A 15,419-nucleotide genomic window follows, 5' to 3' on the forward strand; every position below is an offset into this window, starting at 1 on the left:
AAATCAGTTTTTCACATTTATCTCAAATGAAATATTACTTTCAAATTTCTTTTGCAATTTTCATTTATTTTGTTACTCTCTATTTCACATCAAATCAGGACAGCATTATACTTATGGTGCATAAACAGAAAACCAAACCCAATCAGTCTTTGTCTTCAGTAAGAAGATCTGCTAATGAATTCAATCATTACCTGTGGCAGGTACAGCATTTCAGAAAGAGGAAAACAGACAATCTATAGATCATCTACTGATACTGATAAAGGTTAGCTGAATGAATACAAAACTCTCTGACACAAACTTAGACTTTTGCAAAATCATTTATTGAGGTCTACTGAACTCTTCAACATGGAGACAAATTTAGTACATATATATATATAAACCTTGATTTCATGATGTCTGTAAAACAATCTCACTTTTTTCCCCCCAAACATTCCAGTCATAATTTCACCAAGCACCCACCATTAACTTTCTCACTGTGAATAATTAAGTCTACCAAAGAAGAGTTTACCAAGAATCCCTATCAGAATTTTACTGCAATCAATCTGGCAATTACAAAGAAAAATACAATTTTAAAAAATAAATGCAAACGGACATTAAATCTATCATTTAAAGAAAGCATACGCAATGTTTTTGGTTACTCTTACAAGAGGGAAGGTAAAAGTGCCTTTATCACTCAAATGTTATACAGTACTGTTTGTTACTCAATTTTCTAAATGGATGAAAGTTAATTTATTCCAACAAACTTGAGAACAAGCAAGCTAAAAATACACCATAAAAAGCATTACTCTTCAGGTGATGCACCTTTGTTGGAAGATTTGACTACTTCTACTCATGTGGCCTTCAACGTTGGTCCAGGTCATTTATTTGAACCCATCTGAATAGTAGGTCATCACAGCAAGCCACAGGCCAAACGTTTACACTCCTCAGGCCTTTAAAAGAAGTTGTTGAATGTTTTCACACAACTCACCCTTTTGATTAAATATCATGGATAGACAAAATTGTTTTTAAGATTTTAACATCTTAGACCTGTGACTTTACAGTGGCCAAGGTACTTCTTTGAACAAATATGATAGCCCTTCACATCATCATGCTTAAGGCCTTAAGGCCGCATAGTAGGACCCCCAGGGCCCTGGTTATTTTGATATCTTTAAGACCTAAAATAAAATAATGCTTGTTTGCCAAAACACAACTGACCCAGGAAAAATGTCCGATAATACTAAGAACATTTTAACACTTTAAATTCTCGGAATTTAGTCATATATCAGGTAAGCTGTTTATAGTATTTGTGCTTGCCTGATGTGTTTTTAACTCTATTTAAAGACCTCTATATATTACCTCAATAGCATATCAAGGTCATCCGTTTGAAGAAAGTTGACAGCTCTTGATCTTCAGCCCAACATGATTATTTCCAAAGGGCTCTTGATGTTCAAAACAAGTCAAAATGAGATTTAAGCACATTTGACCCAATGACCTTGGAAATTTGACAAAGTCATTCGTTAGAGCAACTTGATAGCCCTTTGTCGCAGCATGGCCAATCAGCTTTACATTAAGCCTTATCATTCTTAAGAAGAAGATGTTATAGGAAAGGTTGATACTAGATTGACGACAGGCGACACCTCATTGCATCATTTAAGTGCCAGGTGACCTAAACATAAAGAGTTACATTCACATAACCTATATAAGAAGTTCAGGTTTACATACCTCATGATAAATACTTTGATAAATGACTGATATAATTTTAGTTTTAGTTAAAGACCTCCATATATTACATGTATATAGTCAATCCCCTTTAATCAAGCACATTGATCCAGGTGTTCCTCTATCCAGCTAGTTTTTGGGGACAGATTACTATTGTTCCTCTACTTGAAATTGTCCCAGTGATCCAGCTCGTTTGCATTACAGTCACTCTAGCTGGGAATGAAGGGTCCAGATTAACAAGGCTCAGCATCCAACAATGATTGTGCCAAGTGCAAACATGTTACATACACGATGATGTTACATGAAAATTATAATGTCTTTTGCGACATAGGCAATACAAAGGATCATTTACAGGTGTTTTATGACTAGAAAACAAGGCCAGCTTGCTGGACTCCATGCATCAAATCAGTAAAATATTGAAACTTCTAATGTTTATTCCATTGCACTATTTCATACATGTACAAGTTCTCTTTACTTCAAACTCATTCAGGGGAGGATTTCAAATCTAATTCTAGCTACAAATTGAACGTGTTCTTCCATTTAGAGTCACGTAAGAGTCTTAATGCAAACATACACAACGTGACTAAATATATTAGTAGATTGGATATTCCTGACACAGGTTGTGCACATGGTTTTCTTGAACTTGGCAGTAGATATATTCTGTACAGTGTGTCCTGTTCAGACTAGGCTGAGGTCTACAATGATACTACATTTGTATTTGGTGGGGTTGATGAGTAAAACAAAGGACCTACTAACACAATAGAGTGTTGTAGTAAGGACATATGTAATATATTACTCCATAAATATCATCAGGGTTTACATTTGAAGGAATGCAAATTAAAAAATATTAATTATAAGTCTGTTAAGACATGACAGCACTTGATAATGTAGATCCATAAATTATATATACTGTTTATAACTAAAAAAGAAATGCACCTCAAATACAGCCCACATTCAATTGTCAGCTACATTCAGAGTTTATATGACATACCCACAAGCAAAATCATATGAAATCCATACATAAATTCTTTCACCTCAATCTTCGTTTTTCACATGCAATATACATTTTAAAGTGGCTGGGAATTCCCTGTGTTACATTGAAGTGGCTGGGAATTCCCTGTGTTACATTAACGTGGCTGGGAATTCCCTGTGTTACATTAACGTGGCTAGGAATTCCCTGTGTTACATTAACGTGGCTGGGAATTCCCTGTGTTTCATTAAAACATTCTAGCAGGACATCAGATGTAAACTACAAGCATTGCTGTAGGCTTGTTGACTATCAAAGAACTCCTATCTGTCTCAAGATTGAATTATACTGGTATCAAACGGTATAGACTTATTTGAAGTGCTTTTCCTTTAAGATAAAACAGTTAATTCTATTACTGTCTATAAATTATTTTCTATACACAATCTTTAACTTCAGCCAAAACAAATCACACGAATAAAAAAATAAGCGAGATGACGGACGCAGCCGGTTTTTGTTTTTTTAACTCAAACAAATCATTGTCTTTCTTTTCATTTCACTTTCAAAAAAATAAATTACACGTATGATCATCTATCAAAAATGTGGAATATGTCAAGCTAGTGAACAGTATTTTAATAACATAACAACATAAAGAACAAAGAACACATAATGCATGTATAATTCACCCCCACACACACCTTACAACAACACAACATCTATACGATACAGGCTCTCTAACAGTTCTCGTGTCTACAATCATTTTTAAAACTTGTTTAGGATTCATATTTATTATATTTTACAGTAAACCCAACAAAATAAATGTTACTTAATTTCTTCAAATTATATGAGGCATAAAAGTATGCTACTTTATAAAAAAAAACGTTTCATTTCCCTGACATTCATTTACACTATATTCCAAAACTTTAAAGAACCTTTCAACAAAAACTTGAACAACTATGATATGAGTGAGTTTGGCAATGATCCAAGATCACTGTCTGGTATGGCCCAAACAGAGAGCAACACAAACGCACACACGACAAAATCCAACACAAGTTCCCTCCCCTGTCCATTCAATATGGACGTTTATTTTGGACCTCTGTTGCAAGTTCAATGTTCATAGTTATCCTCCAACACCAAATGCACATAAATAGATTTGCTGTCACATGATCACGTGTAAATCAACTTCCTGTCACATGATCACATGTAAATCAATTTCCTGTCACAAGACACATGTAAACTGATTTCACCCACTAAATGTATATAATCACAATATGAATGATCTGCCTGCCCACTTGATTCTGTGACGAGCAATGGCATATTCAGCAATGTGCTCCCAGTTTTGCACGTTATGTACACACTCGCAACAAATTCTTGCCTCACATTTCCCTCCTATTTCTTTCCCTTGGATTTTGGTTTCTTGCCCTTTATCACCTTCGGCTTGTTTTTAATGAAACCTGTTTTTCTTTTGCTGGTCTGAAAAGATAGATTAAAAAAAAATGAGATTTTTTTTATGAATCTAAAAGGTGTTAGGTTGAAATTGTCATCTCTAAAACTTAATAAAACAATTACAATTAAAGAAGTAACATGAACTTAACCCTGGGTTGTTCAGACAAAGTTGTTTTTACAAAACTGAACAATGTGACAATGAAAGTTGATAAAAGTATTTCATTTGAACAAATTTAATAGCCATTTACTGTAACATACTATCAGTATAATATATCATGAATATGAGCCTATAGGTTCTTGAACAGAAGACACTGTAATGTGTGAGCACGTTTTGATCAATGTGACCTTGAAAGTTTGTCAAGGTCATCCATTTGAAAGAAATCTTTGCAGCCCATCATCCCATATCCTTGGCCTCTGGGTTTTTCAGAGAAAGTCTTTTAAATATTTTATTTACATGCTATTGGTCAAATGTCATCACCCTAGGCCTTTGGGGCAGGTGAGCTGAAAAGTGATGCAGTAAGGACTGATAATGGATGCCCCACCATCCCATAAGCTCAATTTGGCCAGGTGAGTAAATAAAACTGGATGTGTGCAAATCCCTTAAAATTACCAGGGAATTTTTTCACCTATGTATTTGAAAAAAAAGTAAAATTGCTTTTGATTTAAACTGTAAATTGAAATTGATTATGTTTTATGCTTACCTTTTTGGAATGTTTTTTCTTATTAGTTTTGATTTTGGGCATTTTTTGGTCGAGTACACGTTCGCGGTTCTGGAGGTCCTTGACCTTGTAAATCCTAACAAGCCAGTGCTCAGTGGTGTACGCTTCCTCCATGTGGGTCAGATCAAAGTTTTTGTTACCAATCTCTACTCCTCTTGTCCTGTCATACCCAGCAGGACTCCGGAAGTCCAGCTACAAATATAATGTCAAAACAAGATTAATTCACATTGGGTGGTCATATTGGTGATTGTACAGGTCTCAATTAGGAGATTTTTCTTCCATGCTCAGTTCATTTTTTTCATTTGCTCTTTGAACACTTTTTGAACAATTTGCTGAAAACAGGGAAAGGTTTCCACATTGGTGCCAAAGAATGTGACCGACAGAGGGACCTGCATACTCACAGATGGTACTTAAGAGTGAACATCCTAATACACAGTGCCAGTGGTATAGGATAAAGGAATGAATCAATTAAACTCCATTGATGCATGTGTCAGGCCGTATCTCTGAATTCTTTAGTACAGGATATTTGTGCATACAGGTGATGGACAGACAGGAGAAACACATACTATCCCTGCTTTACATAGCAGGAGAATAATTATAACGGGTACAATAACTGCTGTATCACTGCCTTACCAGTTCCTAGATAGGTGGGTGAGTCTTACCTGAAGCTCCCCAAATCGGTAGTAAGACAACTTGTACATGAGACAATTGAGCAAGACCTTGGACCCTGCCGAGTCTACACGGAACTCTCCTTGCGGTGTGAAGTAGTCAGATTCCTGCAAATCAATGAAAAAATTTATCAACAGACATCAAAAAGGGATGTTACTTTAAGTGCTCTAGACCCTCTTGTTATTTAGAATTTTTTGAGTTTTAAACTATTTGACCTAGAAAGTGAGTCAATTTTATTTCTATGAAGAAGATTTAAAGCACTCTATGCCAGGTTCCTTCTGGCCATACATCAGAACCTTTTGCACTATAGAATTTGAGAAAATTATTCTAAAAGCTTTTTACTCATTATAGCTGATGTTGTTTTTTTGATCCTGAAAACACTCAAAAAAGCTGACCTTTGAACCCACCACAATATGCTAGAAAAATATTCTCACTGCTGGCCTACATATCATACCCAAGTGTTCTAGATGTTTTGGTTGTTAGGAAAATTTTACTTGAAGTTATTAACATATTTGATCCTGGTGGCCTTGATGATGAAATGTTGAATTATTCCATGCCAGGTACTTAATGGCCGAATGTCAGGACCCTGGGTCTTATGGAATTTAGAAGATCCTTAAAGCGTTTAACCGATGTTTAAATTTGACCACAAACAGCACTCAAAGTTGACCTTTGACCTAAACATAATGTTAGATAATGATTTACACAGCTGTTCTACATATACTGAAGTATCATTGTCCCAAACATCCTCATTGTTAAGAAAAGATTGTTTGAGATTTTTAATATTTTGACCCCTATGAGGCTATGACCTTGAAAGTAGTTCAAGGTCATTTATATGAGGAAACTTTTAAAGCACTCCATCAGAGGTACCTACTGGTCAAATATCAGGACCCTGGGTATGTCAGTTTTCTTCAAAGAAAAGAATTTGATATGGACGGACGAAAGAGGCTGCAATATACCATGCTTGCCAATTGCAAGTCACATAAAAGTATAATACTACAGAATGATCTGTCCAAATTACCTTGATGTCCTTGGGATGTTCGCCCTCAGCAATCCTAACCATCCACAGGAACTTGTTGATATCATCCCCCGAGTACCCAATAACTCCACCAAAGATGACAAGCACATAATCCACGTCTAATGCTCTCATGATCTTGTAAGCCTCTGGCTCTGTTGAAGACATAGCTTTCCCCACCTATAACAAACAGTAACAATCTAATGTTAAAAACTAGGGTTTTACAACCAGGGAATTCTACACCAAACCATTGAGAAAAATAAAAAGCACAAGCTCTATGTAACCATGAAAAAAAACGGAAGTTTAAAACACACTTTTATTTTGTGAAATAACAGACCTTATGCATGCTTTATTACAATTACTCAAAGCTTGATTCTACATAATTACGTACCATTTTGAAAAAAAACACAGAAAAAAATAGATATACTGGAATATATAATTTTTTCAACTTTTTGGGCATGAAAAGCCTTATTTAGTATTAATACATATACTAAGCATGATTACATCTACAAAGAAAGTTAAAGACATTTTCTTTTCTTTTCATTTTGGTTCACAGTGTACTTAGCTTTTTTACGAGAACCAAGTATAAAATCACAGAAAAAAAACAATTTAGTAAGGGGGAGGGATTAAAGTTGATCAAGTCACCAGTGCTATATGGCTGTTATTCCAAGTGTTGTTATCCACGAGCGTTGTCCGATTTCCCATGCCTGCTATCTGATACCCATAATCCCACCAAGACATAATCCTCGCTTTGTCATGGGTGTTCTGACGCAGCCAGTAGTAGGCTTCACGGAAATCATCCAGTATTGTCCTACTTCTGTAAACAAAATGAGAAAATGGATAAAATCATGAGACCAGATTCTAAAGCTGACGTCACAAGCTGTCAGAAAGCCTTAAACAAGTGTCAATGAAATAATACACAGCTGTTTTCCTCTGTTAAAGATATCATCTGTTTGGATTCATTCTGATCCTATAACAATATAACCAATTGATCAACATCTGTTTAAAGATGGTGTCTATCACTACAATTAATTTCATATCCTGTTTACAAATGGATTTTGAGAAACCAGACTCAGAAATAGATTTTTAATATGATTAAAGTTCCCAAATCTCTTTTAATGTCTAGTGGGTTTTTTTTTAACAAATCTGCCATGACAGTGCAATAGGACCAATTTAAGTGCTACATCAACTCTAATAATCAATGAAGCATAAATCACTGATTGAAATCTAATATAACATTAATTGAGAACAATTAATCAGAGTGAAATCTAAAGAAAGGTTTTTTTTAAATTCCAGAATTCAGTGAAAACTATAAAGGATAATTTTTCTAACAAAGCAACGTATGCAGCTTTGATATATTCTTTTCTTATTTACAAAACTCATCAGTTCCACGATTGTGAGGTCTTTAATGAAATGTAACATGGTTACAATTGTTAAATTTGAAGAATTGTTCAAAATGTTTAGTATGAGCTATATGTATACAACCAAGGGGTGAGTTGTGTGTAGTCAGGGGGAGAGCTATAGCAGTGGAGCTTAGAATAACAAGTTATGTAAAACCTACCCGTCATGGTTGTAGGAGGCCAGGACAATGCTGGGGCTGGAGTAGGCACTGCTGGTTACCCATGTACAGTGCACCGCAAACAACATGAGCAGCATGAGCAGGGCAATCACAATGATGGTCTTCACGTTCATCCCCAGACCATCCTGGTCCTTGGGCTTCTCCTCCTTCACCTTCTTCGTTTTACCCACCTACATAGAAATAATGATTTTGTCATTTCCACTTTGTCTCCTATTAATATCTTTTCTATTGTTTTAAGAAAAGGAGTTGTAAGACTTGTATACTAGATCTTACAACCCAAGCGTAAGTAAGAGATTTCATCTGACATGGCTTCCACAGCTGAAATAAAATAGACACTCAATGGTTGGTCTGTTGTGTGGAGCACAGAGGTAAACCCCGGGCACTAAGATACCCAGCTAGTTCACGTAACACCCTACTTCTATACATATTCAGCCAAGGACCAAAAAGATATCCCAAAGGAAAAAGGTTGAACTTATGATACACACCATACGCTGTGCCTGTTTTCCTAGCAAAAGTTAAATAAACTCAATAGCCTGTGTAACGAGGGATACAACTAAAGTCAGTGTATATACAACAGTTGTAGTAGGTTCAGTGTCCTATACAAGAGGCCTGGATGGCCTGTATCTCTTACCTGGATATTTAAGTAATCATGCATGCCCACCCACCAAAAATCCCCAAACATAGTTATTCAGACCAATTGCATTCATTTTTCACAATATTTTTAGGTATTTTAAATATTAATATGGGATTTAAATTCAGTTTTGATCCTGGCCAATGAAAAGGTGAGGTGCCATGAAAATGCTTACAATTTCCGGCATGTTCAAATGGGACATTTGAGTGCATTTGAGTGAGATAAAATTGTTAGGGTTGGTTCCGATACCTGAAACATATACATACATGTTTTTTGGGGCCATTGCAACCATCCATTGTTTGAGGCTATTTCTAATGTTAGATGAAAGACTACCTGCATAAAGACACCAGTTTTTGTAAGTGATAACCAAATGACTAAATCCCCAAGGGAATATCACGAGTGTAAACCAAGCAACTGTGTATATGGATATAGGTGGGATTAATCTCAACCATTTCTGTGTTACGACCAATGGACCAAGTACCCAGGGGCAGGTCCAGACCATGGAACCAACTCTTATAGGATGATTGTGTTTGTCTTCTAATGCCCCACCCCTCAATCCCTAATAACCAATGTATGCCCCACCCCTCAATCCCTTATAACCAATGTATGCCCCACCCCTTCAATCCCTTATAACCAATGTATGCCCCACACCTCAATCCCTTATAACCAATGTATGCCCCACCCCTCAATCCCTTATAACCAATGTATGCCCCACCCCTCAATCCCTTTTGGGGGCAGCCATTTGTTTTCCATTTGGAATCCCTACAACCTAAGGATGTTTCCAGCCAAATTAAGTAAAATTCTGTGGTTTAATTGAATAAATTGATAGACAGAAAACAGAGGCCATGGTAAAGCATAAGATCACCTTGGTCCTTGGGATCAGCTAAGATAATAACTGACTAAATGACATAGTTTGATGACACTGGGGTTGTGTAGGTTAACTCATATAACTAATGACTGAAAAGCTTTTTTTCAACAGACATAAACCTAAGGGCTTAACACATGACATAGTATGGAACTAGTCCTACACGTCGTAAGACCGACACCTCCACAGACTGCGTGAAAACGGTAACAATGAAATACCAATGACATACCTTATCATATAGAGTATCATTTTTATTATCCAGTGTTTTCTTCTCAGTCTCTTTGACACTTGATTTAGGCACATCATCCTTCAGGTAGATATCAAACGTTTTGGAGAAGGCAATGGCAGCAAGGACACACACGATGGGGGTGAGAGTTAGCATGAGTCTCACCATAACACCCGCAAAGTAGCTGGCAAATATGGCATACAGCACCACTGCAAGTAATATCACAGAGTCAATAAATGATTGTAACTGGTTTTTATTTTACTGAATCAAGGACAAAACCATTTATCAAGTCTATAAAAATGAATGTGTCCCAAAATGTGTATAACAAATTGAGAAGCATCTTCACTTTCAGTGAAATAAATAACTGTGTAGGTTTTCACCAAAATATAATGTAATACATAAAGTTTCTTTTTGATGAAAAATAATGTGTACAAATAAATAACACAATTGGTTTGCCATGAATTGTTTGTGATCAGTGAGCTTTACTCTCAACATGGGCCAATGTGGTATACAGAGTTATGTGGTAGTACTTACCAAACAGTGAGCTATGCTCACCAGGGACCAGTGTGATATACAGAGTTATGTGGTAGTACTTACCAAACAGTGAGCTTCACTCACCAGGGACCAATGTGGTATACAGAGTTATGGGGTAGTACTTACCAAACAGTGAGCTATACTCACCAGGGACCAGTGTGATATACAGAGTTATGTGGTAGTACTTACCAAACAGTGAGCTATACTCACCAGGGACCAATGTGGTATACAGAGTTATGTGGTAGTACTTACCAAACAGTGAGCTTCACTCACCAGGGACCAATGTGGTATACAGAGTTATGGGTTAGTACTTACCAAACAGTGAGTTATACTCACCAGGGACCAATGTGGTATACAGAGTTATGGGGTAGTACTTACCAAAATGTGAGCTATACTCACCAGGGACCAATGTGGTATACAGAGTTATGGGGTAGTACTTACCAAACAGTGAGCTATATTCACCCGGGACCAATGTGGTATACAGAGTTATAGGGTAGTACTTACCAAACAGTGAGCTATACTCACCAGGGACCAATGTGGTATACAGAGTTATAGGGTAGTACTTACCGAACACTCTCTCATCATTGATATGTTTGATGCAGTACCACACGCCCACGGGGAAGGCACAAGCTAGGATGTGGAGGTCGAAGAAGAAGGACACCCATGTGGTGGGCTGGTGTTCCGACACAGAAGCTATGATGGGAATGTGGATCTTGGCATAGCCAGTGTCCCACAGCGAATAGAACCGCCCACTCCAGGGATGGATGTAACCTACAAACATCAAACAACAGGTGTCTCCCAGGTTGGTGTTCTACTTACACTAACAACACAAGCACATCTCTCGAGGTGTATACCTCAACGATAACTTACATACTGACAATAGAACTTATGTTTAAATATTTCAGTAGTCTCTTTCCTACAATGTCTGAAATTTGAAACATTAATTAGTCATCTTGTCCTATTTCGTTTTTTGTTTTTTAAAATATTATTCTGGTTTTGCACTTGTTTTTGGGAAGGGATGGGGTGTCTTATTGGATGGAGGGAGGGGGAGGGGGGAAGTACACGAAGTGTAATTTACAGAGATGTCTACAGTGGGACCATGTTCAGGGCCTGTTAATACAAGCTTACAGGTTGTTTCTTTCTATGTACCTGTCCATTAGTTTAATAGCTGGTTAGCTTACCTGCCCAGGTGAGTCCAACGACTGACAAGAAGATTACTCCAGCTGCTGCCGCGGCAGATAGGAAGAAGAAGAGCTTGAACTCGGCCTTGGTGAGGAAGGACTGAACATACCTCAGGATGGCATAGGCATACAGCAGAGCAAACACACCTGAGGACACAGAAACTCAAAGTCATATCTTTACTGGAAGTTATATACCATAGCAATTCTTCATGTGAGAGTTACAGCGCAACAAGAAAGATAACTCCTCCACTAACCAGGTAACTTATTTAAGGGCATCAGATCAGGAAAAACAACCCACAGATGTTTGTTAAAGTTCAGACAAGACTTAGGTACACTACATAAATTTACAGTCATCTGATTTGTTGAAGAAGTAGATTGCTGAGTCATAATGATATTTTTAAGTATGTCAGGAAAAAAAGGTTTTCAACATTTATTCATGATGGAAAAGCTTATCTTTTGCTATACAATAACTTTAAGTTACCAAAACATTTCTCCCCTCTTGCCCTTCATAGGCCCATGAAAGGGATCAACCCCTTTTCTTTTGCAAATCAAAGTCAACATCACCAAGGAATACTTCCAACCAAATTTGGTTGTACTTCAGAAGTTCTCGATTGCAATAGCTTACTATTGTGCTAAAATAAGAGTACTCTGTTAAAGGTTGATCTCTATTTCCACTAATAGGCCTTTCTCTTCAAGCCCCAGGAGTCCACAACCTTTGTACAAAATTGGGCCAATTTGACCAAGTGATGTTCCAGAACAAATCTGGTTGAGATATATTCAAGAGGCTTAGGCTTTCAAAGGAAAGCTAGAAAATATCTGTTAGACCTGAATGCCGCCCCCTAGGCCCTGTGATTGACCTATAAAAAGCTAATGACATAGACGTTGCCCTCGAAATACAAATCCATCAGAGGTATAAATTTGATGAAAATCTAATAAAAAATGAAGTTGACTTATACTATTTAACTGTAATCTCCCCTAACTGACTTACACAATGTAACTGTAATCTCCCCTAGCTGACTTACACACTGTTACAGTTATCTCCCCTAGCTGACTTACACAATGTAACTGTAATCTCCCCTAGCTGACTTACACACTGTAACAGTTATCTCCCCTAGCTGACTTACACAATGTAACGGTAATCTCCCCTACCACCACTTGCCCCTCACCCGCTGATATACAACTACTCCACACAATAACATACTTACCGGCTGATGCCATGTGTTCACTAGTTTTGATTGGCTGAAACCCAACGAAGGGAATCTGCATTGACAGAACCAGTCCCACAATGTAAAATGTTGTGTATGCTGAAAATGGGAAAAAGATGGCAGCATGAATCATATTTCAAATATTTTATTTTATTTTCCAAATATTGAATGTGTTGTAGTTTTCACAAAGAATTGTCCTGTAAAGCTACAGACTAGAAACAAACATGTAATATTGAATCTTCCCAAATAATATTGACATATAGCATATAGGGTCTTGCATTTCTGAACCATAGGCAGTTGCTAAACACAATTCATAAATCGGGTTTATTCTTACACTGTTGGTGCCTGAACAATTCTGGTGGTACCAACAATTTTTGAACACATTATGATTGAATATGTTTTATGATGAAATTAAGGCATTTAAGATGATTATAACATCTACTCAACCATAGTTGGTACAGTCTTTGAAGGATCTGAAATGTTCATTTAAGATCTGTTTGAATCAAATTATTGGCCATTGACAAACATATTATTGGAAATAAAAGAAGTGTTCAGTAATACCCTCCATGGTGTTCATTAATCACCGACGGGTTCAGTAACTACCTCCACATAAAGTCATAGAACGCACTTTTAAATTACGTTACATATCTCCCTCCCATTCACATCCGATACTGGTAGAAATCTTCTGTAAATGTCACAAGTGTCTTAGAGTTAAGATATGTTATCATACACGTCTGAGCCGGTAAATACACACTTTTCAGCTGGGGGTTTTCCCCTTGAAGTGTTCAGTAATGCCAAACCCCTGTTCTATTAAGGAAAATATATTTATCGTATATCCTATCCATGTCACATTCTTTGTTTAAATTAAATACTACATGTACTGACTTTTTTCTTTCAGATGTATTTACTGTTTAACAGGAAATTATTACCATGTCTATTGTCAGTTTATTGACAGAGAGGCCTTCTATGTTCTTCATGGAAGAAAGTTTCAACATCATGATAATTTAGTTTCTGATTAGAAGGCAAAAAGAGCAAAAAATAAATTGCAACAACAAATTTTGGTTAAGTTGGTACTTGTGCAACACTGAAAAAAATATTTGAACTTTAAAACAACTGATATATTTTTTCTCTCACAGTACCAAAGTAGATATTTCTTTATATAGTAAAGATTTGTTCAGATAGTGTGGTGTGGAATACAAACCTATGAAAATACGCCGTGAGTATCGACCCATCAGTAGGAGGACGAATACATGGAGTGGGATTAGGTTGATGATGAATACATAGCCTCCCCAGGCCGACACCTATAAACAAATACAGCCAAACTACATCACCATGTACAGTAAGGAAGTTAATCATTATAAGTGATTAAAATCAGAAACAAAACAAGAGGCAAACATGGCCTGTATGGCTCACCGGGATATTGAAGAAATCATTGAAATATCAATTCTCATTAAAAATAATACACGTATTGTAAATATTTCCCATATATCCCATCTGATTCCGTTGTTCTGCTGATGCTTAAGAGTAGATTTATTTAAATTATGATTAACTATTCAGGAGCAGTAGGATAGTAAAGACTTTAGATCAACTATTTATGAGCAGTAGGATAGTAAAGACTATAGATCAACTATTCAGGAGCAGTAGGATAGTAAAGACTTTAGATCAACTATTCAGGAACAGTAGGATAGTAAAGACTTTAGATCAACTATTCAGGAACAGTAGGATAGTAAAGACTTTAGATCAACTATTCAGGAACAGTAGGATAGTAAAGACTTCAGATCAACTATTCAGGAGCAGTAGGATAGTAAATACTAGATCAACTATTCAGGACCAGTAGGATAGTAAAGACTTTAGATCAACTATTTATGAGCAGTAGGATAGTAAAGACTATAGATCAACTATTCTGGAGCAGTAGGATAGTAAAGACTTTAGATCAACTATTCAGGAACAGTAGGATAGTAAAGACTTTAGATCAACTATTTATGAGCAGTAGGATAGTAAAGACTATAGATCAACTATTCAGGAGCAGTAGGATAGTAAAGGCTAGATCAACTATACAGGAGCAGTAGGATAGTAGAGACTAGATCAACTATTCAGGATCAGTAGGATAGCAAAGACTTTAGATCAACTATTCAGGATAAGTAGGATAGTAAAGAATTTAGATCAACTATTCAGGAGCAGAAGGATAGTAAAGACTTTAGATCAACTATTTATGAGCAGTAGGATAGTAAAGACTATAGATCAACTATTCTGGAGCAGTAGGATAGTAAAGACTTTAGATAAACTATTCAGGAGCAGTAGGATAGTAAAGGCTAGATCAACTATACAGGAGCAGTAGGATAGTAGAGACTAGATCAACTATTCAGGATCAGTAGGATTGTAAGGACTAGATCAACTATTCAGGAGCAGTAGGATAGTAAAGACTTCAGATCAACTATTCAGGAGCAGTCGGATAGTAAAGACTTTAGATCAACTATTCAGGAGCAGTAGTATAGTAAGGACTAGATCAACTATTCAGGAGCAGAAGGATAGTAAGGACTAGATCAACTATTCAGGAGCAGTAGGATAGTAAAGACTAGATCAACTATACAGGAGCAGTAGGATAGTAAAGACTAGATCAACTATTCAGGATCAGTAGGATAGTAAAGACTTTAGATCAACTATTCAGGAGCAGTAGGATAGTAAAGACT

General features: G+C 36.6%; 1 protein-coding gene across 1 annotated transcript in view; it reads right to left on the reverse strand.

The window, feature by feature from the left end:
• Positions 1 to 298: 298 nt before the first annotated feature.
• Positions 299 to 15,419, reverse strand: part of LOC110460340 (dolichyl-diphosphooligosaccharide--protein glycosyltransferase subunit STT3B-like) — a 25,747-nt gene continuing 10,626 nt past the window's right edge. The window contains exons 7-17 of the mRNA XM_021513198.1: positions 13,931 to 14,030; positions 12,730 to 12,828; positions 11,525 to 11,671; positions 10,911 to 11,114; positions 9,813 to 10,018; positions 8,070 to 8,257; positions 7,154 to 7,325; positions 6,515 to 6,688; positions 5,490 to 5,603; positions 4,810 to 5,019; positions 299 to 4,135 (exon numbers count right to left, since the gene is read on the reverse strand). Of these exons, the coding sequence (XP_021368873.1) occupies positions 4,052 to 4,135; positions 4,810 to 5,019; positions 5,490 to 5,603; positions 6,515 to 6,688; positions 7,154 to 7,325; positions 8,070 to 8,257; positions 9,813 to 10,018; positions 10,911 to 11,114; positions 11,525 to 11,671; positions 12,730 to 12,828; positions 13,931 to 14,030 (1,698 nt within the window). The 3' untranslated portion in view covers positions 299 to 4,051. The remainder of the gene's footprint in view (positions 4,136 to 4,809; positions 5,020 to 5,489; positions 5,604 to 6,514; positions 6,689 to 7,153; positions 7,326 to 8,069; positions 8,258 to 9,812; positions 10,019 to 10,910; positions 11,115 to 11,524; positions 11,672 to 12,729; positions 12,829 to 13,930; positions 14,031 to 15,419) is intronic.

The sequence above is a fragment of the Mizuhopecten yessoensis genome, unplaced genomic scaffold, assembly GCF_002113885.1.
Source record: "Mizuhopecten yessoensis strain PY_sf001 unplaced genomic scaffold, ASM211388v2 scaffold10359, whole genome shotgun sequence".
NCBI classification, from domain to species: Eukaryota; Metazoa; Mollusca; class Bivalvia; order Pectinida; family Pectinidae; genus Mizuhopecten; species Mizuhopecten yessoensis.